Source organism: Lissotriton vulgaris, unplaced genomic scaffold (genome assembly GCF_964263255.1).
Source record: "Lissotriton vulgaris unplaced genomic scaffold, aLisVul1.2 SCAFFOLD_1035, whole genome shotgun sequence".
Taxonomy (NCBI): Eukaryota; Metazoa; Chordata; class Amphibia; order Caudata; family Salamandridae; genus Lissotriton; species Lissotriton vulgaris.
The window spans coordinates 290,798-316,568 of record NW_028254186.1 but is presented as its reverse complement, the minus strand read 5'-3'; the positions used below and the strand labels follow the sequence as shown (position 1 = coordinate 316,568).

The window sequence follows — 25,771 nt, the reverse complement described above, 5'->3', positions numbered from 1 at the left end:
GTATGGGGGTGTGAGTGGGTACATGAGTGGCTGTATGGGCGTTTGATTAGTTGTCTGAGTACCTGTCTGGGTGAGGGGGTGTGTGACTGCCTGTATTGATGAATGAGTGGGTGAGTCAGTAGCTGTATGGGTTAGTGAATGCATGTGTGAGGGGCTGTATGGGTGAGTGTGTGTATGGCTGTGAGGGTGAGTGAATGGATGTGCCAGTGATACATGGGTGAGTACCTGGGTATGTAAAGGGCAGTATAGTTGAGCAGTGGGGTATGTAAGTGGCTGTATGGGTGAGTGTGTGCTTGTGTCAGCAACTGCATGTGAGTGAGTCCCTGTTAGTATCTGTATGTATATGAAGTGGGTGTGTGTAATTGTATGGGTGAGTAAGTGGCTGTATGATTGACTGTATGGTGAGTGAGTAAGTGTCAGTAGCTCTACAGCTGACTAACCCAGTGTGTGGGGGCTAATATGGGTGTATGAGTGAATATATTAGTGACTGTATGAATGAGTGGATGTATGCGTGGCTGTATGGGATGGGTGAGTGGATGTGTGCGTAGATATATGAATTTGTGACTGGTTGTGTAAGTAGTGGTATCGGTCTGTAAATGGGCTTGTGAATTATCATGTGGGAGTGGGTGTATGAAAGGCTCTATGGGGATGTGAGTGGATGCGTTAGTGATTTTGTGGATCATCATCAGTGATGTCACTGACCATGTCATGAGTGATGTAATATATGAGGTCATAGGTGGTGCATTGCGAGGGCGTAAGTTATAGTTAGCTCAGCTAACTATAACAGCTGAATTTCACGGGTTTTGTTCAAGTGAAACCTGAGCCTAGCTAAAACGTCCCTGTGACCTTTTAGTTTTTTCATTGAACTACAAACATTTTTTCAATCTCCAATTCCTAGCTATAACGCCCCTGTAACCTTTATTTTTTTCAGCGAATGTCTATAGTTTTTTAAGCAGTAATGGCGTTTGCAGAGTGGTGGAGAAAGGTGGATGGGCCTCCAATCAGCTCTCGGGAATCCCGCTGTGTAGGACTTATAGGAGGGCTTCTTAGCCTCCAAAGGACCCTCAGGAGTAAAGTGGACTTCATCCCCACCCAGTAGTGTGCCAGGAGCCGCGTTTGCGGAGTGGTGGAGAAAGGGCACATGGCCTCCGAAGACCTCTTAGCAATCTCGCTATGTGTGGGACTTAATGGAGGTAAGGTTATTATTTTTTTATTTATAAAGTTTTATATAGCGCAGTGTCCCCTTGATCATCCGCTCCACCCTGATCATCCGCCCCCTGGGTAGAAGGTGATGGTGCAGCAGAGGTTGTAGGCGCCTGAGAACTGGCCAGGAATGCCTGCTTAAGGTGACTGAACGCATCAGTGTCGACGCCCGAGTCTCTGGGTTGCTTAGAAGGTGGTGGCTGAGCATCTGTTATGGCATTCCCTGGTGTAGGGTTTGGCACAAATAGCCAGCTTTAGCCAATAGCTCACAAGCCTTATCAATCTTACGTGTCAGGTGATCCTCTAACGCCGCCCATGCCTCCGCGACTATGGAATTGTCCACTGCGTCATAAAAAGAAACATTCCATGGTAGGGCGTTAGGGGATCCTCCTCCCACTGGTCATCCTGGTAAGTCTCCTGATAGGAATCGATGACACCAGGCAGAAAAACCCTTCAAAAGGTAAGTGGGTAATTCCGAGGTCAGATATGGGTTGCTGGGTGTCAGCCTACACTTTGGGCAAGAGGGCCTGCGTTTAAATAGGGCTACAGCCCAGGACCCAACAGCCCAGGTGCAGGAAAAACATTAATGGGCAGTCTGCCTAACAGAAGAGGGCCCTTGGAATTCTAAAATTCCAACATAACAGACTCTCCAGGAGCATATAACAAAACGGCCTATTACTGACCCCTCTGGTGTGCAATAACAAACTGCCTATTGGCAGACTACGGACCCGAGGAAAACTGGCGTTGGAAAGGGCGTCCACAAAGACAAAATTAAATTCCTGCCTAATGGCAGAGTACAGACCCAAGCAGGTGTGAAAATCAACACAGGAGGAGTTAGAACAGTTAAGCTTTTATCTGGAGACTAATTCAGTTTTGCACAATTGTTCCTTCTGGGTAGTCTGAAAACAAACACATGTTCCAGGTGCACATCATAAAATGTTTGCTGAATGTATGACTAATGAGTTTGTAACAGGCAGAATATAATCATTCACTCCAAAAACATGTAACACATAAAATTTAGTCTGAAAGGCCCATAGGCATCATTAAGAGAAGCCCAGTGCAAGCAATCAAATCAATTGCATTACTATAAATTAATCAGAGCGAATGTGACTAGTGTTCATTTAACATTGTCTTTAAATTCTACTAGTCTTACTTGAGTCGTCACAATCATTGCCGGTAGTATTCAGATATTACTCACAAAGAATACCACTAGTCTCCAAATAGTGGTCCGTTAGTATTCAGATATTGCTCACAGAGAATACCACTAGTCTTCAAATAGTGGTCCAATAGTATTCATATATTGCTCATAAAGAATACCACTAGTCTTCAAATAGTGGTCCGTTAGTGTTCAGATATTGCTCACAAAGAATACCAATAGTCTTCAAATAGTGGTCACAATCAATACGACTAGCCTTCATTTTGCTCTTGAAATAGCACAAGAGCTGCAGATAAACACTAACATAATACTACTAAGCTTCAAATACTATTCTTCTAGAATACTACTAGTCTTCTTTTAGCAATCAATTGAAGTGTTCATCATGTATTTGAAGGGTAGTTGAGTAGAACTAGTATTCTCTCATTAGCATATTTCGGCTTGTGGGCATTCTACTTAGTCTTCATGCATACTAAATGAATACTACGTTTTAATGGTAAAGGAATACCACTGAAATCACACTAAATGAAGAGCTTCCATTTTGGTGAGAGCAGAGTAAATTCCAGACGTATTTTGATCTATTCGGACGCACATTTTGCAGAGATTACCAATTGACTTACCTGGGAGTACATGAAATGTATTCCCTTCTAAATACAACAAATATTGGTTACTTTTTCTTGCTACTGTGCTTTGTTTTCGAATGTGCTTACTGACAATGTTGCTGTCTCTAATATGTTTTTGATTCTATGAAATCTAAGTATGGTACAGCAGGTACTGCAAGTGCGAGTGTCTTGAGAATTGCACACATTTAGTATCACATTTCCAGGACTATATAACTCTGTTTACACATTACTTCAACGCATGTTTAGATATCATTCTGAAAATCCTTTTTTCCACCAGATTGTTGCATTCTCCTAATGTCCATCCTCTATGGTTGTCGTTAACTGGTGGACCTCTGTCCAGGCCCTCAGAGTTTTCTGAAGCTCCAAAGCCATGGTGTCCTTTGTCATTTACAGTCCCCTTTCCTTATAGAACTGTTTAAGCTTATCCACAGTTTAACTTCCTCGGTTGACCAGCTGAAAGTCCATTATTGCGCATAAGGTCTCAGACAGTCCAGTGGCAATGAGAGTATATTAAGAGAGAGCAAAAGAAGCTAATCAAGGAGAATTCTTAAAGATTGAACTGGTCCTAAATTATTTTTGTGGGATGGTAGTGTAATGCAAAATTTCTGTATGGCAAAACACATACACAAGCCCAAATTCTCAAGATCACCAGGTTACTGGTTGAGGGTGGTGAAACCCTACTCAAGCAGCAACCACAATCCTTATCAGGATAAAGTCACAAGCATACCCTTAAAGGGGCGCGGGCACCATTGGGGGGAGGCGATACCGTGCACAATGAGCTGCGTACTTTGACAAGTCCTAAGGCTCCTAAGATGCCCTATATTTGTGGGACTTACTGGGAGGATCAGAGGGCGCTGGTCTTGTGGAAACTCCTGGGCACCGGTGCTGCTGGTGGGGGGCTGCTCTGCCTGCGGAGTTGTGGTGGAGAGAGGCAGAGCGAGAGCTTCGGCGCTGCGGGGAAGCCACCGCGAGGTCCCGTGGCAGAGCCAGCACAAGCTGCGGCTCCCCCAGCCTCATGAGCCCCTCGCCACGGAGAGCAGTGGCTGGTCTTCTTCCTTGGAAGATCTGAGGTGGGGAGAGCCAGGAGTGACAAGAAGTTTCACTTCTTTCACTGAAGAAGCCTAGGTAAGAAAGTTACATTTCCTGCATATGGAGAAGGGAACTTCCTTAGAAAGATTTGAGATAAACCCTCTAGGTATACTTTACGAATCAGGAATTTAGTGGGAGGTAAAGCTGGACACAATTTAACAGTAGACCCCTCATAGGGACTAACACAGGAGATAAACAGTTCTGCCACAGGAAAATGAGACGGCAATGTAGGGGGGGCAATCAAGGTAGGAGAGCTGGCAAATCACCAGTAAAAACGCAGGCGAAAAGAGTAAAAAGGCCCCTACAGTACCTATTAAAATAGGACCCTCAGTGTGCTGAGGTGAAGCTTTGTGAAAACGATTCCCAAAAACATTGGAGTAGTGGTACCTGATATGGAGATACCAGTAGGGCTCCCACCCTGAACGGGATAAGCAAACCCAGATTTGACCCAGGAATATCACGAGCGAACATAGTGACAGTGCCTATCAGTAATAGGTCCGATGCTCCAGCAACAATGAGGTCGCCTGAGGAGTCGAAAGAAGTTCACCCCGGAGAGATGTGGCTTGTGAGACAGGGGAGGGGGCCACAGGAAACACAGACGAGTCATTAGATGGTATCTTATTGGGTCTGAAAAATGAGATTATGACCTGTTTTGAAGTTTCAGAAGCCAATCAGGTTGCAATACGAGCCTCATGTTCGGAGTTAACTTAAAAATTAGATGAGGTTTCCTTCCGTACCAATATATTGGAAAATGAGATGGGGGAAATTAAACAAGATGTGACAAAAAACGCTTCAGAAATTTCTAATTTTGGTAGGCAAAACCAAAGCTTAGGGGATGATTTTGAGACGTTGGAGAACCATTCCCAACTGAATAATTTAAGATTCTTGAATATTCCGGAAGCTGAAGAGGGCCTGGATATGAAGGCCTTTATCATAAACATCCGTTGTGATACAGTTTTAAAGAATCATATCGATATAAATCTCAATCAAGAAATCCAAAGAGAACACAGAGAGCCCTTTCGCCGCAACCCTCTCAGGACCAAACCCAGGAAGATCTTGATGAACTTTCTCTGCCACACTTTTAAAGAGGCTATCCTTAGTGGGGCCTTGAAGAATGGTCCATATCAAGTCAAAGGTTTCTCTCTGGTAATTAGATCAGATATCTGCTAATCTACGGAACAAAGGCAATAGGAACTTGGAACTAAGATGGATGAATTAAGGAAGCTTGGGGCCATGGTTCAATTAACATTTTTCACACTGCTCCACATAATGTGGGACAATCAAATGTAGAATTATCGGTAGGTGGAAAATGTTGATGCGTTAATAGATTCTATAAAAATGAGTTAATAATCTGATGAACGAAGACAGCCAACTATAGAACCATCAGGGGCAGGAAATCTGCCTAATGGTTTTTGGTGTGTCTAGCACACACCACCTCCTTGACTAAGGTCAGGACTCTCCAAAACCCAGAGAGATAAATGTCAAAGGGGAGTACTTGGTAAAGTTTAGGCTGCAATAGTGCCTTGGACCGGACGTGGTGTGTGGTGGGGGTGCCCCCTGCATAATTTTCAGATGTTAAAAGCCTCAAAGCCAAAAGGGCAGTTCCAGGTACCTTGCTTTCCTCAAAGTACCCCTGAGGTGGCCATGTGACACAGTATTTATGTTAGTGGAAGCACAGCCAATGCCAAAACTAACTTTATCAATTCTGATGCAGACTGTGCAGAAATTACCACCTGATTTACATGGGGAAAACATGACCAGTATTGTAATACTATTTCCACAACTGTCTAACTGAAAACAACAACCAATGGTTACTTTTTTGCTACTCTTTTTTGGTTTCAAGTGTTTTTTTTTTGACAATGTGGCTATCTCTAATCTACATTTTAGCTTTGGGGAAATCTAAGAATTATGGGACACCAGATGGTGTAAACTGGATTGACATGAGTATTTTATATACAAAGTATCACATTTCCAGGACTACATTGGGCAGCCATACCACAAGTAAAATGCATGATTGAGGTGTGCAAATACGAACTTGATAACCTTGTTTATGTATTACTTCAATTCATGCCTAGATATCATACTGCAAATCTCTTTGTTTCCCACCAGTTTGTGTCTCTATTAATGAAGAGCAGAACGTGTGTGATGAGGTTTGCACTGTGGCATGAACATTTATGTTGCAAGGTGTCCACTTTCACAGTAGAGAGCTTAAGTGTGCCTGGATGAGCTGTCACTGGAAGAATGGGAGGGAGGAGTTATGCACAGCCCCACTAACACCTGAATAAATGTTGTCATACCTTCACAAAAAGGACAGCATACTCCCTGTAGTTAGTCTTTAGCCAGGGCAGGGGAGGCAGGAATCCTATTCACTTCAAAGTAATCCTCTAGAAGCTTCTCCCACTTAAAAGGAGGCAACAGATATCAATATTGGACCTTAGACACCTACTCTTAAGTACACTTCTTTGTTTTTGTGCAGGAAGGTGACCCTTACAGCAGAAAAACATTCCTGCCAACAATGTAGATTTGGAGCTAGGCTCCAAATTGTGCGCCAGCTGAATGCATAGGAATGCGCTGTATCCCTTAGATATGCAAAAAACACAGTTGATGGGCAGAATGCAGAACAATGTCTTACATTCACCCCAGTACAAAGATCTTGGCCTAAATCCATCGTTTTTTTGCACTCCACACCACCCTAGGTCAGACACTGGCTATATGCAAATCAGCCTTGACCCTGTGCCTCATGGGGACAGTCCAGCCCGAACTACCAAGCCATGTCTTTCCTAGACCGGAATCAAGCATCCAAGGACCGGTTTCTGGCTATCAGCCTTCTTCAGCCTGGATAGCTTGACTCCAGTGATGTGGAGAGCCTGGGACTCACGTCTGAGCATACCCAGCTCACTCGGGCTGCACTAACCACTGGAACGATTTTACATGGCTCCATAGGTGGCCCACAAGCAACACAGTGGAGCAACAACTCAATTCTAATCACCAAATATGTTGATGGAGGGAACCGCATATGTTTAACCAAGGGGAACAACACCAAAGATTGGTCCTAGCTCCCACTGGCTCTAAACGCTAGCACCTAACAAATACCATCAAAGACCACCTATGTTATAAACACTGCCAGTGCCCAACATAGCAGCCCCACTGAGAGCCATCAAATGATAAATATAGTGACCTGGAATGTTGCAAAGTCCAGGGGTAATAACATTCCTTGCAGGAGCAGACATTATCTTCGCCCAAGAAACATGGGCCATTTCATCAACACCATTAGGAGGCTATGCTGAATATTTTAAACCCGCAACTAAAACCAACATTTTCGGGAGACCGTCAGGTGGCATATCAATACACATCAAACATGCACTGAAAGTTCACTTCTCTGCAATAAAGAATTTATCAGACATGCTCCTGGCTGGCACTTTGAAAGGCTTGAATACGGAAGGCGGCCCAACACCTGTACTTCTAATCAATGTCTATTTCAGCCGCCATGGGTCGGGTTCAAAAGATAAACTTACTCGGTTGATAAATGAAATCAAATCTCTGCTATTGCAGCACGCAGGCATGGATTCCATCATTCTTGGCGACTTTAATATGCACAACATAGGGCTTAACAGATCGGAAAACCAGCTCAATTTGGACACCGGAAGATTTATCGCCCTAATGCAAGCATATAACCTGGTAACGTCACACTCATTAATCATAAAAGTCAACCCAACAGCACTAATAGCACCTACTTACAATAACCTGACCACTATAGATTATATTCTATTAAGCGAGAACCTACAAAAATACATGCTAAATTATGTTGTTCAATCTCGGAAGGAAAGCGACCATGCAGCTCTAATATTAAAGTTGTCCATTACTGGGAAAAATCGTCACACTCTCAGTTGCATTGGAGCTACAAAGAGAGAAGAGCTATACAGACTCCTTAGAAGAATAAAATGGGGGCCCCTCCCAAATCATAAGTTTGCCTCATGGAAAGCAACATGGAAAGGCTGGCAGACAGGCCATAACGACCAGGGTGGCATAGGGGAATGGGGCTTACTTGCATATGATTTAGCATCTCACCTTAGGGAGATCAACATCACTAGCAACGTCGATAAAACCCAAGGTAACCCCGCATACAAATTGGGACATCAACCAGCAATTCAGAAATCCTTCAGACTAAGTGGGCTAGTATACCAAGTAAACCAGTGTTAGGGAAGGAATGAATATGCATACACAAAGGAGTCTGCACTGATCGTTCCAATGCCAGATTTAAATTGATCCAATATAATGTTATCCAAATGACCCTACATGCTAGAATTCCTCCCAATCGGATACCTGCCTCTGATGCAGGAGCCTGGCAGCGGACTTTAAACACATGGGGGCCCATTAGGATGGCGGGCGGATCGCCCCTGCCAGGCTGGCGGTAGCCACCGCCGGCCTGGTGGGGGCAATCTGCCCGCCATCCTTGCACTAAAGACCCCCGCCATATTAGTATGGCGAGGGGGACCTCCTCCAGCTAAAACATAGAGCCTGATTATGATTACCGCAGTCAAATGAAGTGCCATTAAGATGGTGGCAGTATGGGCACTTCTCAGTTGGGCGGTATGACCACCATAGACTACTACTTTCATCAGGGATCCGCAAAACCTGGCGGACGTGTAGTAGTCCGAAGCCCAAAATATGCTCATGGTGCTGCTGTGGCACCGCCAAACATATTTAGTGTTTCCTCGCCACCACAGTTTTCATGGTGGTGAGCCCACCATGAAAACTGTGGTGTTGAAGAAACTAAGGTTGGTCTACAGGGCCCTCTGGGGTCTCGTGACCATGAGGATGAATGCAGGGGGGCACATGGTATTCCTCCCTCTCTGCATGTATGCCCAGTTCCTGCACAGTGTGGACTTCATAGACCATACCATGCAGGAACTTGCTTTGGTGTTCCCATTGCAGTGCCTTTCTAAGGCTCCCCGCCTGGGAATACCAGTGCACAGCTCACCAAACCAGGAGAAAAATCCTAATCTGGTGGGTTGTGTCAGTACCTCTTTGGGAGTGTGGCAGTGGAGAGCTGAGCTGGCAGCCTACTGCCACAACGCCAAAGTCACAAACAGGCCCTTAGCAGGAAGTTTGTTCTACTTGGCTTGGTATTAGCAAAAGTCAAACAGCGATCAAGTGGCTCAGTGTGGAGCCACCTAGATATGTGGATTGATTTAGGGACATATCCAAATGGGTGACGGCAGAGCAAATCTAGTTCAAATATGTCCGCACAGATGAAAAACTGCAAGTTGACTTGAGGGCTGAGTAGCCATGCTATCTGACTTGAAAGTATTTCCTACTGATGTCTCCCCTTCTGTGTGTAAGCATGGCTGATAGATGGGTCTGCTTAGATACTATATTTAAATGCCATTGCCTGAATCATCTTTAAGTAACAATGTGGGTTATATTCTATGGGTTATTTCCTGAGTTATACTCTCTGGGAAGCTGTGTGCAAGAGCAGGGCGAGGTGGGGGTTGTTGGGTTAATTTACTATATCTTATTGCAGATTCAGTGCTTTCCTCTGAAACCTCAATAAATATATAACAAATTAAATCACAAAAAAAGCAATTGTAAATATTTTTAAACCATTTGGCACTAGTAGCTTCTATTAAAATTGTTTCTATTTTCCTTCACCCTCTCATTTGATCTAAAAACATACATACAGTTCTGCTAGTTTTTGCTTCTTCTCCAACGGTAAACTGTAATAGTTTTACCAACGTATTTCATATAATGTATAAACTCGGGTGCTGCAGAAGGATTGTACATTTGGTGGGTCATCTTTCTAAGATAAATAAGAAACAATACACTCATCTAAATATTACTCTTTTTTCCATAGTGATTGGGATGCATGATATGAAACGCTATAGAGGTAAGTCGAACAGATAAATCAAACATTGCATAATAAATTAACAAAAAAACTAAATGTTTGAGCAAATGTATTATTTATATCTTGTACCACCTTTCACCACCTGGCTAAAATGAACTACAGTTTACTGTTATTTCATTACTGCTGTTGAAAGGAATACTCCTAGACATGAAAATAGTAACATTGTTTCATCCATTGCTTCAGCTTTGTATTAATGCTGAGGTTAGCAAGGATGAAGTAGGTACACTGTGATGGCTTGATGCCCTTTGAGGTAGTAGGAAATTAATTCTTGGCCATTGTGGCCTTCATGTATAGATACCTGATGATAAAGGGCAGTTTCTGTTGAGAAGATGACTAGGAAACCTGATTGTTGTGAGTCAAATATGTTTGGGAAGGTGAGAAATTACTCAATCGGTCGAAGACAAGACGTTTCAAAACTGTCAAGAAGGGGAATTGAGAACCTCATTTACAGAAAGATGGGATGGATGGGTCTTAGTGTACTTTTAAGCAGAGGTAATTTTACAGTTGACTTAATACATAAAGGGTAGAAGCAGTGCTAGAGAACAGATTAAACCAACTAGGGTTTGAAGTGGGCGCACAACATGGATTACGAGCAGCTATAGCAAAGTTAATCATAATCACATCATTAAAGACTAAAGTCTATTCTCATACTCCTAGATCTCACCTACATTTGATACCGATGATTACTCAACTCTTGCTTGCTAATTCTGGTTAAAACGTGTTGGTGTTTGCTGATTTTCAATTAAAATGTGCTTAAAATGAATCACTGGTGTGTAGCGGTATACTTGTACTTTGATCACATTGATCAGGGGATTTGGCCTACATCAGTGATGTCATTTGAGTTGTCATCAGTGATGTCATAGATATGTCACTGACCATGTCATGAGTGATGGAATATGTGAGGTCCTAAATAGTGCACTGCAGGGGCGTAAGTTATAGTTGGCTCAGGTAACTATAACTGCTGAATTTAGCTGGTTTTGTTTGAGGAAAATCTGAGCCTAACTATATTGTCCCTGTAACGTTTGGTATTTTTTCAGTGAATATATAAATGTACATATACCTATATATTTGTGTGTGCGTGTGTGTATATATGTATATATATATATATCTGACAATAAAATGCTAATCTAAGCACTACAACGACGGGTCCGTGTCTGCTTGCTGAAGCGATATTTTGTTGGAGCAGTCTTGAGCAGCTTTTAGTCTTTATATATATATATATATATGTATATATATATATATATATATATATATATTTTTTTTTTTGCTCTGACTAAATGTTCTAATGTGGAACAATCTAAGAATACTTGAATGAATTGTGCATTGAATTTTACAGTTCGACCTGTATAACCAACTAAGCAATACAATTGTAAATAGGCTGTGTATATATGTACATAAAGTGTGTAAATGGAGGCAATGTGGAGAAACACTAGGAATGTGAAGAACTCTATACATACTACAAAATGGCCCCCGCATTCACACTAAAATTGATTTGAATGGGTTGCCCTTCATTTATTTCAACTAAACCACATGTTTCACGACATGAACTTTGTTTTGTTAATAAATATGTTTGAAAGCATTACCACCCCAACATTGACAAAGGCGTGTAGCCGAAACGCGTCTGTCGGGCTTTTTGTTGCGGAATAAAACTTAAGAAAATTCCCCCTGGTGTGCGCGTCGTTCGTTCATGGTCCAGAAAAGGGAGCATCTTATAACAAAATTGATCGCGTTTCACCAACGCTGAGGTTTCGGCACCTGTGCCGTGGGAGAAGCAGCTGGTGGTCGTATTGGAAGATTAGCAAGTTGCTGCTGGTTCCGTCACTGAATTCAGGGCAGTGAGCACAAACAGACTCCATCCGGAAATACGGAGTTGAGAGAGACAGCGGGCGATGCGTAACCGTGACGAGGGGGAAGCCGAATGCCGAGGTTCGGAGGACGCTTAGGTGTTCGTCGGAAGCCTCATCCGGTAAGCGAATCAGTTTTTTCACTCGGTGCATTGTGCAGATAACTTTACAGTGACAGGCACTTTGGGGGACGAAGAAAGTCTAAGAAAACATTCCGCATGTTTTGAAAAGAGGAGGGTGTGATAAATAAAGAATGTTCACGGATCGTGAAAGGGAAGAGGCAGCATACTGTTCACTAAGGAAAAAAGAAAGAATAATAATGATGCACGAAGTGGGGCGAGTGGAACAGAAAAAATAAACAACTTGAGAATGTTGTTTTCAAAATTGGAGAAGACTTACGAAAAAGAAACAGGGAAGTGGTGGGAAGCCACTTCTCTGCAGCGATATTTAGATGCCAAATGAGTGCCTGGGGTGCTTCGAATCTATACCACCCCCGCATATGAAAATCCCAACCCGCAGTTACTGCAAGAATGGGCGGAATACACTCATGAAAGCTCGAGTGGGATGGTAAAAATTTGAATTAAATATGCATGGATTGACAGGCAAGAGCTCCTAGAAGAAATTAAAACTATTGAAGCTGAAATTGCGCAAGAAAAAGACGAGAAGCTCAAGGAGGAATTACATGACCGTATGAAAAAGCACCTGACGGAGTACGAGGGTGTGATCAAACGCCGGAAACAAACTAAATATATTCGCGACGAGGAAGACTTCGAATCAGGAAAAATACTGACCTTCGCCAAGAAGTTTGAGGGCCCAAGGACGCTATTGCTACAACAGACACCGCAAGAAGCATCATCCAGAGAAACTTCCGAGTCGGAAGTCTCTGAAGGGGCCAGGTTACTTGGAAAGAAAAATAATAATCCCAACTTTTTTTCAGGAATATCAATTACTGAGTGTTGGACTTGGCCTTTTCCCCCAAAATTTTTCGCTTTTTGCCCCCCTAATTTGAATGTCTCCCCCATGGTATTAAATATGTATGGACCATGTGTGGTAAGAGTTTCCCTGTTGTAAAATTAAATGTTATTAAATGGTGTGCAGAAAACAATCCCCATTTTAAAAATGTACCTGACTAAAATGTACTGTGTTTTTAAAATGGATGCCATGGCCCAGGGTAGTGCCACCTGACTGCGTTAGGTTGGCGGTCTAGTTAATAATACCCAGCCACCCCTAGCTTTTGGAGGGAAGCCTGGCACCCAGGGTGCTCAACCCCTCCCCTTGAGCCAGAGTGAACCAGTTTTCCCCAACATTCCGGAAGGTGCTGGCTCTGTGAGGGAGGAGGGTATAAGTAGGAAGAAGTGCCACCAGAGAGTCAGTCAGAGCGGGTACAAAGAAGAGAGGGGACCTGCTGTGAGGTGCTACCGCCACATGGGCCTGTGAGCTGGGCCCTGCACCCCTAAAAACCCTCCCCTCTGTGGTCCCTTGGGCCCTGTCGAAGAAGGGCCCCTACCCTAGGTCCCTGATGCTGTTGGGACCGGAAACCACGCCAGCGCTGCACTGAAAGAGCACCAAGAAGGGAAGGAGCCGAGTGGATTCCCCCCAGGAGGTGAGGGACCGGCTGTGGGATTGTCCGCCCCCCTTGGAAAGCTGAGACCCCTGTCAGAGCGCTGGATGGCGAGGAGCTTCGTATGCCGAAAGGACTGTGCCCCTCTGAGGCCCCAGGGCCCTGGAAGCTTTAGTAATTGCCCCCCAGAGGAGCGCTGCCAGTCGTGCCCAGCTGATTGATCCAAGCGCCGTAGAACCCCCGGCGCTAGGCCCCCTTTGGAAAGCGCTGGGTTACCCAGGAAGTAAATTGACTTAATAGCGCTGAGGGAGCCTACCCCTCGTTTTGGCGCGCTTTTGCCTCGTGAACTGGGAAGGTGTCACCCCGCAAGATAAATAATTAAATAAAAGGGAGCCTACCCCTTACTGCCGCCGGGAATCACCGCCGCGGTCAGGCGCCGCCTTGGAGGGACCACCACTGTTGCGGTCATCGGCGCGGCGGCCCCCGGTACCAGGAGAGGGCCGCCGTAGTGGAAAGAGGGCCGCGTCAGGCCCTGAGGCCGCCGTCACCCTCGTCATGTGACAGGAGCCTGGCGTGACCTCATTGGTCCTGGGTCTGAGCCTACCCCAGCCGCCGCGCAACGATTGGCTGCCAGCCGGGCAGCAGGAAGAGGCCTGAGAGCGGAGGAGGGAGCCCCGCTCGGTCGAGGAGCCTGCAGCCTCGCGGTCGCTGCCGCGAAGTTTCGGGGCCCCGTAAGGGGAAGGGGCCCGGGTGAAAGAGAGAAGCCTGCTGCAAGACCGCCCCGCCGGGCAGGGCACCACGAGAGCAGCGCGTCGCCTGCAAGGCTCCGTGTGGTGGAGGAGCCCTGCCATCACGCACAGGAGCCGGCCGGAGGAAGTCTGTATTCCTGCGGGGCTCCCAGCCAGTGAGGAGAGGCCCGCACAGTGAAGTCCTGGGTCCCCGTGCGAGAGAAGGGGCCCGGGAGAGAAGCAGGGAGAGGGCCCAGACAGAGGTCACAAGCCCCATGAGTCGGCACCTGCAGAGGTGGAACTCGAGTGCCTCCGCCGGTGAAGAAGTGCCCCTAGTGTTGCCGCAAGTCCCGCGGCTGGTTGCAAGGGCACAGAGGGGGGGCCTCGAGGCACATTGTCGGTGCCTGCCCCCCCCCCCCTTATCTCGGGAGCCCTGGGAGAAGGCCGCGTGGAGCCTCCGGATCGGCCCCCCCTTGACAAAGGGGCCAGCAGTGTGGAAGGAGCCCGGAGCCAGAAACCAGGAGTAGCCGGTGAGTGAGGCCTCAAGCAAACTGTGGGGAGGGTAGAGAGGGCAACGGACACAGGGTCGGTGTCCGCCCCCTCCCTGTCAACTTGTAAGGGCCTGAGTGCCCAGAGCCCGGGTAAAAGCTGCTAGTGACTGCTGGGGGACTAGTCAAACCCAGGATTCCAATTAGGCCTTTTTGAACTGCCTATAGAGACCCCTGCTTACCAGGAAGGCGAAAGGGGGAAATACAAGATGTCCTCGTGACCCCCAAGGAACAGTTGTACATTCATCAACCAAGGGTGATAGGCCTAAGGAGTAGCACGTGTTACCGGGTGCCTTATTCCCTGTGCCTAATGAGATGGTTACTCCCCCCATAGTAAAATGTAGGTTAAGTATCTACCCGTAAATGACGAAATGTTCTACGCTGGTCTCTGTTGTACTAAAACACTTATTAGGGTGGGGCGTGGCCAAGATGGCGACCGGGACGGCAGCTTAACTACGGAGCTCCTCGCCCTCGATCCCCGAACCCCCCACAATCGCACCTAACTGAGCCTCTTCTGGCCCCCCTGCTCACCCCACATCACGGAGTGGCCGACGGTCCCGCAGCGTGGCCTGCACACGGAGCGGCCATCCACCTTTACCGCCGCGGACGCCGGCTGTGGCGGGCAACAGCCCGCGCCTGAACTGAGCGCCACTCCGCCCGCTGCTCGGGAGACGCGGGTGCCTTCACTTCTGACCCAGCACTCCCTGCAGCCGGTGTGCCCCCCCCCGAGCCTGCCGACGCCTCCTGGGCCGCTGATCGCCAGCCGGGCGGGAGCGCGGCCCGGGACCTACCCACTGCTCCTGGGCCGGACTTACTACTTGAGCCCCCGGCTTTGGCCTGCTTGGCGGCGGAGGCGGCCTGCGGCGGCACGGCCCCCACTGACGACGCTGCCTTCCGGCGCGGGGCCCCTGCTGGTGCCGGTGAGTGGTGGCCCACATCTTCCACACTGTGAGGCTGCCAGGCGGACGCACTAGAGACTTGGGCGGACTGCGGCCCGGGCACCGACAACTCTGCTCCCAGGCTGAGGCCTGGTCTGAGGGGCGGCCTGGGCCGATACCTCCGGCGGCCTGAATCCGGTGGTGCCATGAGACCCCTCGCACACCGTCTGCTTCCCCGGACCCTCTCCACGGAGTGCCATCTATGACCTGGACATCCCTGGAGGGCATCTGCGACGCTGCTAACGCCACGTGTGAGCCACGGCCTACCACGCAGCGCCCACGGTGAGTGGCTGGGGCTACCTCTCTTCTGGTGCATCGGACCCTACCCCGGCTGCAAGCAGACCCTTTGGAGGACCACGTCTACAGAATTCCGAGGTGAGGAGGGGGGAGTACTCGGGGGGCCTGATGATCGCGCCCCCGGCGTAGGGACCGCCGATACATACCCACCACCCACCTCTCACCCCCTTGGGACTTACACGGGTGTGCGGAGCGGATGCGCCCTGGGCTTCGCCAGCGCCTTGAGCTGATACTGCGCCCTAGTGCTTGACGGCGTTTGGTCCTTGCCCTTCTGCGCCGGGATCCACCGCGCCGGTGCGGGTCCCGCCTGGTGGCGGTGTTTTGGCCCTCCCTGAACTGTCCTCTTGGCGCTCTTCTTCCGGCGGGGTACCCCTGGCCCCGGGGGCTCAAAACTTCTCCTCGCCCCACATCACGATGTCTTCCAACAATCGCAGAGGGGGCAGACCGATCAGCGAACTGCTCATGAAAACGTCCTCTAAATCCGAGAAATCTCGTGCTCCTACTTCCCCTTTGACATCGGCGGTCACCCCGACCAAGGAAGATGAAGACGCCCCCATAACGAAATCATTCCTTGAAAACCTCTTCAACACGCTGCGCACTGACTTTCAGACCCTGAAACAAGAACTGGTCAGTGAACAGAGAGAACTGCGCAGGGACCTGGACGGGCTAGGGGAGAGAGTGGTGGCAATGGAGGAAACCAGTCAGACCTGTGGCGAGGACCTGGTGCTCCTCCAACAGGAAATCCTCCGTCTTCAGGAACAGCAGGTGGGTCTCCAGGCACACACGGAGGACCTCGAGAATCGTTCCAGACGGAACAACATACGGGTCAGGGGCGTGCCATCGAAAGCGGAGGGGAATAACGTCACGGAATATCTGCAAGACCTTTTTCACGAGATCCTCCACGAGCCCGCCGACTTCCCCATCCGCATTGACAGAGCGCACCGAGTGGGACTGCCCCGCCGCGCCCCTGCACCCCCCCCCCCCCCGGACATCCTGGCCTTCCTCCCGGACTTTCCCTTGAAGGAAAGAATACTGAAAGAAGCGCGCCAAGCGCAGCCTATCTGCTTCCGGGACAACTCTATCCAGCTCTTCCAAGACCTCTCCGCCATTACTCTCCAGAAGCGCAAGGACTTCAAGTCTGTCACCATGTTTCTGAGAGACAAGGGCGTGCCTTACTCCTGGGGACATCCGTTCCGCCTGATCTTTAAATGGGAGGGCAAACTGCACCAGCTCCGTTCACTGCAGGACACGTGCACCCTGTTGGGCCTGGAGGTGCCGGATAATGCTTCTGACAAGGACTCGAGCATGGGATCCTCTCCAGCTACCCGCCCACGATCCTCGGGCGACGAATGGCAGCAGGTACGACGACGCCGGACCTCCAGGCATCGCCACCGCCCGGATCCGGGGACCATCGCCAAGGACAAAGCTGCAGCCATAGAGGAAGTCATTAAAGGCACTACTTCCCCTCCCTGAGACCAACAAGACGGGGGAGCCGTGACAATCTCACTTATTCTGAGTGGGGGGGAAGAGGGAGGGGGCGGGGGGCCACACGGGTCGCCACTGCCACAGCCTCTTCTACTTTTCACCCCACGGGCCTGAACTGACTCTGGATAGTCCCGGGACTATGACCATTGGTTGGGTGTTGGAAGTTGGGGTTAGGGAGGGTACGGGAGGACATGGTTGCTGGGTGGGGGGAGTTGGCACAGTTCTAACCCGGCGGGACTGCGGACAATGCACTCCGGGTGGGGTTTGGGACCTGGACACGTTTCGTTCGGGCGGGGGGGGTTGGGGTGGGATCGAGGGAGGGGACCAGTATGCCGAGGGTCATGGACAAGCTTTCCACACCGCAGATTGCTCGCTGCGCACAGGGACAGCACTACCACCGCACAACACTACACCTCCATACCCCCAAGATGCCTGACACACTTAAGGTACTGTCTCTCAATGTAAAGGGCCTTAACAACCCCATCAAGAGTCGGGCTGTAATTTCATATCTAGAACACTCAGGGGCGGACATATGCTTATTACAAGAAACCCACCTCTTAGCTAAGGACTGGCACAGGATGCGCTCCAGGGCCTTCCCCCAACAATTTTTCTCATCACTCGCCACTAAACGAGCAGGGGTGGCGATGCTTGTGTCTCGACGCTTTCGAGGCCGGGTGGGGATCAAAGCGGGAGAATTCAAAGGCCGCCTCCTATCATACACCCTGCTGGTGGGCTAGCCTCTACCTCGATAACAGTGGGTTCCATATTCGCCCCCAACACCGGCCAGGAAGCGTTCCTTCAGAATGCACTCTCAGAAGCGCTGCAGCCTTCCAATGCCCACTTACTCATTGGGGGGGATCTCAACCTTGTCATGGATACACACAAAGATAGGTCTGGACACCGCTATGGCGACGCCGGCGCGCTATCTGAGGTGGGCGGGTCTTGGCTACAAGATAGGGGCTTGTTAGATCTTTGGAGAATGACACACCCCAACTCAACACAGTTCACATTCTTTTCCCATGTCCACCGCACCTACGCGCGCCTAGACCACTTCCTGGGCTCATCCGACCTAGCACCTCTCGTCCATGACGTTTCCATAGTCCCAGCAGCTCTCTCCGACCACGACGCAGTAGAACTGACACTAGCCGTACCCGTCACCGCGCGCTCTGACCTCCTGGAGGCTCAACGAAACTATGCTACAGAGACCGGCCGTTGCTGCACAAATTCGTAAATGCATCTCGGAGTACCTTGCCACTAATGATGGCTCTGTCACTTCCACCTCGGCCCTCTGGGGTGCCTTGAAGGCAGTCGTCAGGGGGGAATTGATCGCTATAGCAGCGGCGGACGCCAAACTACGGAAGGAAAAAAGAGACAACCTCACAGCTCAGGTGGCTGAACTCGAACGGGTCCACAGCCGCACTGGTGCCCCGAGGATCTGGAGGCAGTTAAAAGCCGCCAGGGCTCACTTGGCTAGTCTGGACACCGACAGGGCCAAATTCGCCGCCCTCAGACTCCGCCATTCCTACTACGTGGGGGGCAACCGCACCGGACGCCTTTTGGCTGGCGCTCTTAAGGTCAAAACCCAGCGTTCTAAAATCACCACTCTCTTGAATGTCTCCGGGGAGACTATCACTGACGAGGCCCAGGTTGCGGACGCCTTCCGCTCATTCTACGCCTCCCTGTACAAGGAAGACCGAATACCGCCCGCGGACATAGACGCTTACTTGACCTCGGCGCGTATCACACCACTGTCCAAATCAATTTCAGACACCCTAGACGCCCCTATCCGGCCGGACGAAGTCCTGGCCGCAATCTCCCGCCTACGGCTGCTCAAATCTCCGGGTCCTGATGGCTTTTCCTCCAGCTTCTATAAATTGTTTGGCCCACTCCTGGCGCCGATCCTCACAAGGCTGTTCAACTCGTTTGAGGGCCCGAGCTCCATACCCCCTGACATGCTCGCAGCGGACATAGTGGTGTTGCCCAAACCGGGCAAAAACCCCACGAACTGCTCGGCCTTCCGCCCCATCTCATTACTTAACTTGGACTTGAAATTATTTACTGGGATACTGGCGGCACGCCTGGGCCCCTGCCTCCCGGGTATTCTCGAGCCGGACCAGTCGGGGTTCGTCCCGAACCGCCAATGCAGCGACAACACTAAAAGGCTCCTGCACTTGATTGACAAAACGCATTTCCAGAACTCGGACTCTGCTCTGCTGGCCATAGACGCAGAGAAAGCGTTTGATCGCGTCGATTGGACCTACCTACAGAAAGTCCTGCAGCGCTACCAGCTGGGGGACCGATTCCAATCGTGGATAGCGAGTTGTTACTTCCACCCTCAGGCCAAGGTCCGCTTGGGCAGTCTCAAATCAAACCCCTTTGAGATACAGCGGGGGACGCGTCAAGGATGTCCGCTCTCACCCCTCCTGTTCGCCCTCTATGTGGAACCACTGGCGCAGAAATTGAGAGACAACCCTGACATTCAGGGTATCACCTTTGGCCGTGAACCACACGTGGTGAGCCTTTACGCCGATGATATCATTGCCACCCTCAATGATCCATCCCGCTCTATACCCGCCTTCCTAGAGGAATTGGACGCATTTGGAGCAATCTCTGGTTTCAAGATCAATCGGGGGAAGTCATTGATCCTGCCTTTGGGCAGCAATGCCCACTCTCGCACCCCTGTTCCAACTTTTGGCTGCAACCTCCAAACTTCCTCCCAACTCCCATACCTGGGATGCGACGGCATCCCTCAATTATAAGACACTCGCCTCCCAGATCCAAGCTGACCTGGCCCGCTGGGCGAAACAACCTCTCTCCCTGCTGGGTCGTATAGCGGCGGTGAAATTGTCGGCCCTGCCTAAGATACTGTATATCTTCCAAACCCTCCCGATACCCCCGCCGGCCGGCGCACTGTCGAACCTGCAAGCCGCTCTCCACCAGTTCATCTGGGGAAAACAGCGCGCGCGCCTGCACAAGCTGATTGCATACAGGACGGTGGACCAGGGAGGCCTGGGGGTCCCCAACCTCCTACAATACTTCCGTGCCTCACAAATCCGCTACCTGGTGGAATGGTACCGGCCGGAATCCGAAAAGAGGTGGCTGTTCCAAGACAGAGCGATGGCCCAGACCTCCCTATGGAAGATACCATTTCTCGTCCGTCAACATAGGCCGAGATATCTCCTTAGCTCCCCCATCATGCGTACGATCCTGAGGGCTTGGGATGCCGTAGCGGTCAAGAGAGACTTAACAACCTTCCCCTCCCCCCTCACCCCTATTCTGGACAATCCGGATTTCCCACCAGGCAACCAGCCCCGCGCCTTTCCACAGTGGCGCGGTACAGAATGCCGCTCAGCTGGCTACTTTTTCGGGTCCGAAAGCTTCCTTTCTCTTGCCGACATTGTGCAAGATTACGGGGTGGTCAACCCTCACAGGTTCCAGTACTTCCAGCTTCGTCATTGGATGTCGCACCCTGACCGTGCTCCCCTAATGTATCGGCTGTTAACCCCATTCGAAAAATGGCTAATCACAAAAGACTCCGACAAACATCTTATATCGGACATTTACAAGATGCTCTCCCCGGCAACCAGCCCCAGCAAAACGGCAGGGCAGAAACGCTGGGAATCAGAGCTTGGCCGGGCGCTGTCACCCAAGGAATGGGGGTTTATTTATTACAGAGCAGCGCATACCACCCGTAACACTGCGGCTAGGGAAGCAGCGGTGAAACTGGCCATATACTGGCACCTCACCCCGGCCAGACTCAATCGAGGCAACCCCCTTCGGAGTGCGCTATGCTGGAGAGGGTGCGGCGAGCGGGGTACGTTAACACATCTGCTGTGGGACTGCCACCTTGTCCGGGACTACTGGAAGGGGGTCTTAGATGACATTGACTCTACCTTTCAGACGGAAATTCCACGCTTCCCCGCGAATGCAATTCTAGGATTGCCCAACGCGCTCACATTCCCCCTGAGGTCACTACGCGGCAAGCAGATGGGCATTGCCATGCAGGCGGCGTCACAGCATATTCTATCACTCTGGGGCTCACCTAGTGCCCCTACCCACACAGGCTGGCTACACAAATTATGGTTTACACTAGGCATGGAGCGCATCCAGGCCACATTGACTAATTCTGCAGACTCCTTTCAGAAGACCTGGCAACCGCTTCTATCCTTGCTATCCAAAGAGTTTAATGAAATCACGTGCCCCAAATATCTTCGCCTCCTGAGACTCACAGGGCCACCAAGTAACCCGCGGTAGGCTCGAACACACACCGATGCGCAGCGTTTGCAGTGTCACACCATACGTCTCTTGTACACGGCATACTGGTCGGGGTGGAGGGAGGGAAGGGGAGTTGGGATGGGGGAGGGGGAGGGGGACGGGGGCTCTTTTGTTCTGCACGTTTGGTCCTTTTACATGGCACCTTGGTTACAGCATAGGCTATGCATCTCCCCGTTGGTGTATCACTTTTGCTTTCTTGCTATTTTTTAGAGAAGACGTGCCTGTCTGTCTCGCTCGCATTATACACCTGCTATGCTCTTGCTGTTTTGAAACGCCTTCTTCTGCTTTTGTCTCCAATAAAACAAATTTGAAAATTTGCTCCCTTTACTCTACTTTAAGGGAATGTAATGCTGAAATGTTTTACTCCTGATCCAGGGAAGAGTAATTCCAACTTAATGCTGCAGCTACTGACAGGTGTTTCATTTGGGAAAGTGTTTACATCTAATGAGATGTCTTACAGTGAAAGGAGTGTTATGTCCTCATGCAATGAACCGCTTATTCCTACTGACGGAAAGGTGTTAACCTGGTATAAGTAATTTTATTCCTGCCTAGGTCCTTACTGGCATATCCAGTCCTGTGTCAGGAATTGTCGTAGTACGCCCCATGTTAATGGGCCAGACGGGCTGATTTATTACAGGTGTTCCTGTCCGTGTTATGCCGTGATGCCCTAATGTTTTCTTTCCCTAACAGGGGTTGGGTTGGTGTTAATGTGCATGATGTATAACTATGCTAGTGCAGAACTTTTGCAATTACAGCCTTCCCTTTAGAATGAGATTCTGAGTTGGCCCCGCCAGATTGGCCCTAGATCTAATGACATTTTGATTCCATCCTTTTTTTTCTCTTTCAGCATTGACTACTTCCTATGTAAATAATTTCCCCCCTTTATTCACTTGGCTCTGGCGCCATTTGGCGTCCTGTGTGACACTACTGTTTTGCATTCTCTTGCCTTGCAGGTTGGAAACCCTACTAAACTACGTATCTTTTTCCAACTCAAACTGGTGTCCTGCCTCTTTTGTGGTGTGCCTGGTGTGTTGACTGTGGGTACTGCGTGAATGCTTCACATGTCCTCGAAGTTTGGCCTGCCCTCTTGATGCCATGCTACCCCCTTGGAGATTTGGGTAACCCCCATTTCTTACATTGGTGGCAAGCGGTGGGATAGGACTTGTGTTTACGCAGTACCACAGCGGCCACAGGTTACACCACAAGTAGAGCCTTGTGGTGGGGATTATTGTTTGGAAGATTGTTTGCTAAATTGCTTCCTCCTGAAAGTGTTTGACAATTGTGTCCCCTTGGTCCACTGTGGGTGTGTCCCGAGAGTCCTCGCCACGATGGGGTTGGTTTATGAGGAGGTGGAACTAATGGAGTACACCGAACAGGAGGTGATAGACTTCCTCCTGGAGAGAGGGATACCCCCAGTAGGAAACATCAGGAGAAATTTGTTTCTCTATGAGGCCCTCAAGAGGGGAGAGCCCTTAGAGATTGGTGGGGACTTGTCTGACTACCCTCCCGAGTTTTTGAAGGGTCAGTGGGTTCCCCATCCAGAACCCTGGGAGGAAATTACTCCAATGAGGAGGAGGAAGAGTTTAACAGGGCAGAGACGCCAGTAGCTGTGGAGGACACCGAAGATAGGGAGTCTCGCACTGGGTCCAGTCCCGGGGGCACTGCCCCATCCCTTTCCCTGTCCCCAGAAGAGTGGGTAGATAGGAGGGAAGAGAGGGAGTATCAGCTGGCGCTGGCAAAGCTCAGGCATGCCGAGGGCTTAGCGCAGCTGAGGGTAGAAGAGCAGCAACTAGAGACTGAAAAAGTCCTATCCCAGGAGAGGATGGCGGAGGCGGAGAGGGCCTTCGCCAGAGAGAGATCAGCTCAGGTGGGTAGGTTGTCCCCTGAGAGTGGTTTTAGGAGTCTGGATTCACCGAGGAGGGTGGGATCCAGTGGTGGCAGCGAGTGTAGGTCCAGTGCAAGGAGTCCCACTCCCGAAGCCCAGGAGACTGTGCCTGATTCCCCGGAAGAGGAGGACGGGTTAGTGTTCAGGGGCAGGGGAAAGCTGTCCCATCAGTCCTGGGGAGAGTTCGAGGAGGAGTGTTGGACTGTACTGGAGGATTGGGTGGTGAGGAGAGAAGTGGAGGATTGGGAAGGGCTGTGCCATGCCGTTATCCGGGAGCACATGCTGAGGAGTTGTTTCCCAAGACTGCGTCACCATCTGTTGCAGTGCGGGTTCTCAGACCCCAGGGAACTTGCACGGGAGGCAGACCTCTGGGTAAATGCCAGAGCGTCTGGGAAGGCTGAGGGGAGTGATCCTGAAGGGAGTGAGACGGGGAGGTGTCCCGAGGTGCCCCAGCTGTGGTCACCGGGCCTGAAGAGTTCTTTAAGGGAACCCCAGGTTGGGAGGCTAGGCTGTCCCGAGGTGCCATCCAGAGGGAGGGATCCCCTCATGTCAGGAGGACCCGGAGCATCAATAATCGGAGCTCCAGTGGTTCGGGGGTCTGACCAGTCACAGGGTTTAGATCCTGGACTGGGGTTCCAGGTTCAGGGGTTGCCTGACCTGGAAGGTGGGGTACCCGTAACTCGGGTCCCTACCAAATTGACTCCCAGGGGTACTACTCCAGTCAGGAGGGTGCAGAACTCTGGGAGGTGGTGCAGAGGGAGGAAGGTCTCTTCTCTGTCACCAGCTCAGCCACAGGGCGCATATCCCGGGTTGGGTGGCCAGGGACAGGAGTTGCCTGCCCTGGTGGGAGGGACATCTATAACCAGAGTCCCCCCAGAAGTGACTCCCAGGGGTACTTCTCCGGGTAGAAGGGTGCGGAACTCTGGGAAGGGGTGCAGGGGGAGGGAGGACTCGCCCCTATCACCGAGTCAACCTGAGGGTTTTGGCTCCAGGTTGGGGAGAGAGTGTTGTGAGGGTGTCCCCAGGCGTAGGAGATGGCGGAATCCTAGAAGGAGAAGTAGGGGGAGGAGAGCCTCGCCCCTAAGGGCTGGTCAGTCTGAGGGTGTAGACCCCAAGTGGGTGGACCAGTGGCAATTTGGAGAGAGGAGAGTGGTCCAAGAGAATTACAAACCTAAGGCTAGAGCCTCCCACTCTAGGAAGGAAAAACATCCCACTAGGGAACACCATTGGGGTGGTTTTGTTGGAGAAGGGAGGGTAGCGAGAGAGAACCATTGGGTTCCAGAGTGGAGGAGAAACTGCAGGTGCTCCTGTAGTTGCAGGCCTGCGTCCACCTTTTTCCGCCCCAAGCAGGGAAGCCCATCAAAGCATTGATATGACTACCCTGGCTTTTGGCTGGGGGGGAGTTGTGTTGGACTTGGCCTTTTCCCCAAAATTTTTTCGCTTTTTGCCCCCCTAATTTGAATGTCTCCCCCATGGTATTAAATATGTATGGACCATGTGTGGTAAGAGTTGCCCTGTTGTAAAATTAAATGTTATTAAATGGTGTGCAGAAAACAATCCCCATTTTAAAAATGTACCTGACTAAAATGTACTGTGTTTTTAAAATGGATGCCATGGCCCTGGGTAGTGCCACCTGACTGCGTTAGGTTGGCGGTCTAGTTATTAATACCCAGCCACCCCTAGCTTTTGGAAGGAAGCCTGGCACCCAGGGTGCTCAACCCCTCCCCTTGAGCCAGAGTGAACCAGTTTTCCCCAACATTCCGGAAGGTGCTGGCTCTGTGAGGGAGGAGGGTATAAGTAGGAAGAAGTGCCACCAGAGAGTCAGTCAGAGCGGGGACAAAGAAGAGAGGGGACCTGCTGTTAGGTGCTACCGCCACATGGGCCTGTGAGCTGGGCCCTGCACCCCTAAAAACCCCTCCCCTCTGTGGTCCCTTGGGCCCTGTCGAAGAAGGGCCCCTACCCTAGGTCCCCGATGCTGTTGGGACCGGGAACCACGCCAGCGCTGCACTGAAAGAGCACCAATAAGGGAAGGAGCCGAGTGGATTCCCCCCAGGAGGTGAGGAGTGTGCCCCTGGGACCTGCTGTGGGATTGTCCGCCCCCCTTGGAAAGCTGAGACCCCTGTCAGAGCGCTGGATGGCGAGGAGCTTCGTATGCCAAAAGGACTGTGCCCCTCTGAGGCCCCAGGGCCCTGGAAGCTTTAGTAATTGCCCCCCAGAGGAGCGCTGCCAGTCGTGCC

At 50.2% G+C, this 25,771-nt stretch overlaps 1 protein-coding gene across 2 annotated transcripts in view; it reads left to right on the top strand.

Moving 5' to 3' along the window:
- The window catches only part of LOC147659650 (uncharacterized), a 45,450-nt gene that overhangs the window by 3,230 nt on the left and 16,449 nt on the right, over positions 1–25,771 (top strand). Inside the window, exons 2-4 of one of the 2 annotated variants that reach the window (XM_086951576.1) lie at positions 932–1,193; positions 5,956–6,069; positions 9,923–9,955. In XM_086951576.1, the coding sequence (XP_086807702.1) occupies positions 1,142–1,193; positions 5,956–6,069; positions 9,923–9,955 (199 nt within the window). In that variant the 5' untranslated portion in view covers positions 932–1,141. The remainder of the gene's footprint in view (positions 1–931; positions 1,194–5,955; positions 6,070–9,922; positions 9,956–25,771) is intronic. The other variant, XR_015307193.1, reaches the window with a different exon arrangement.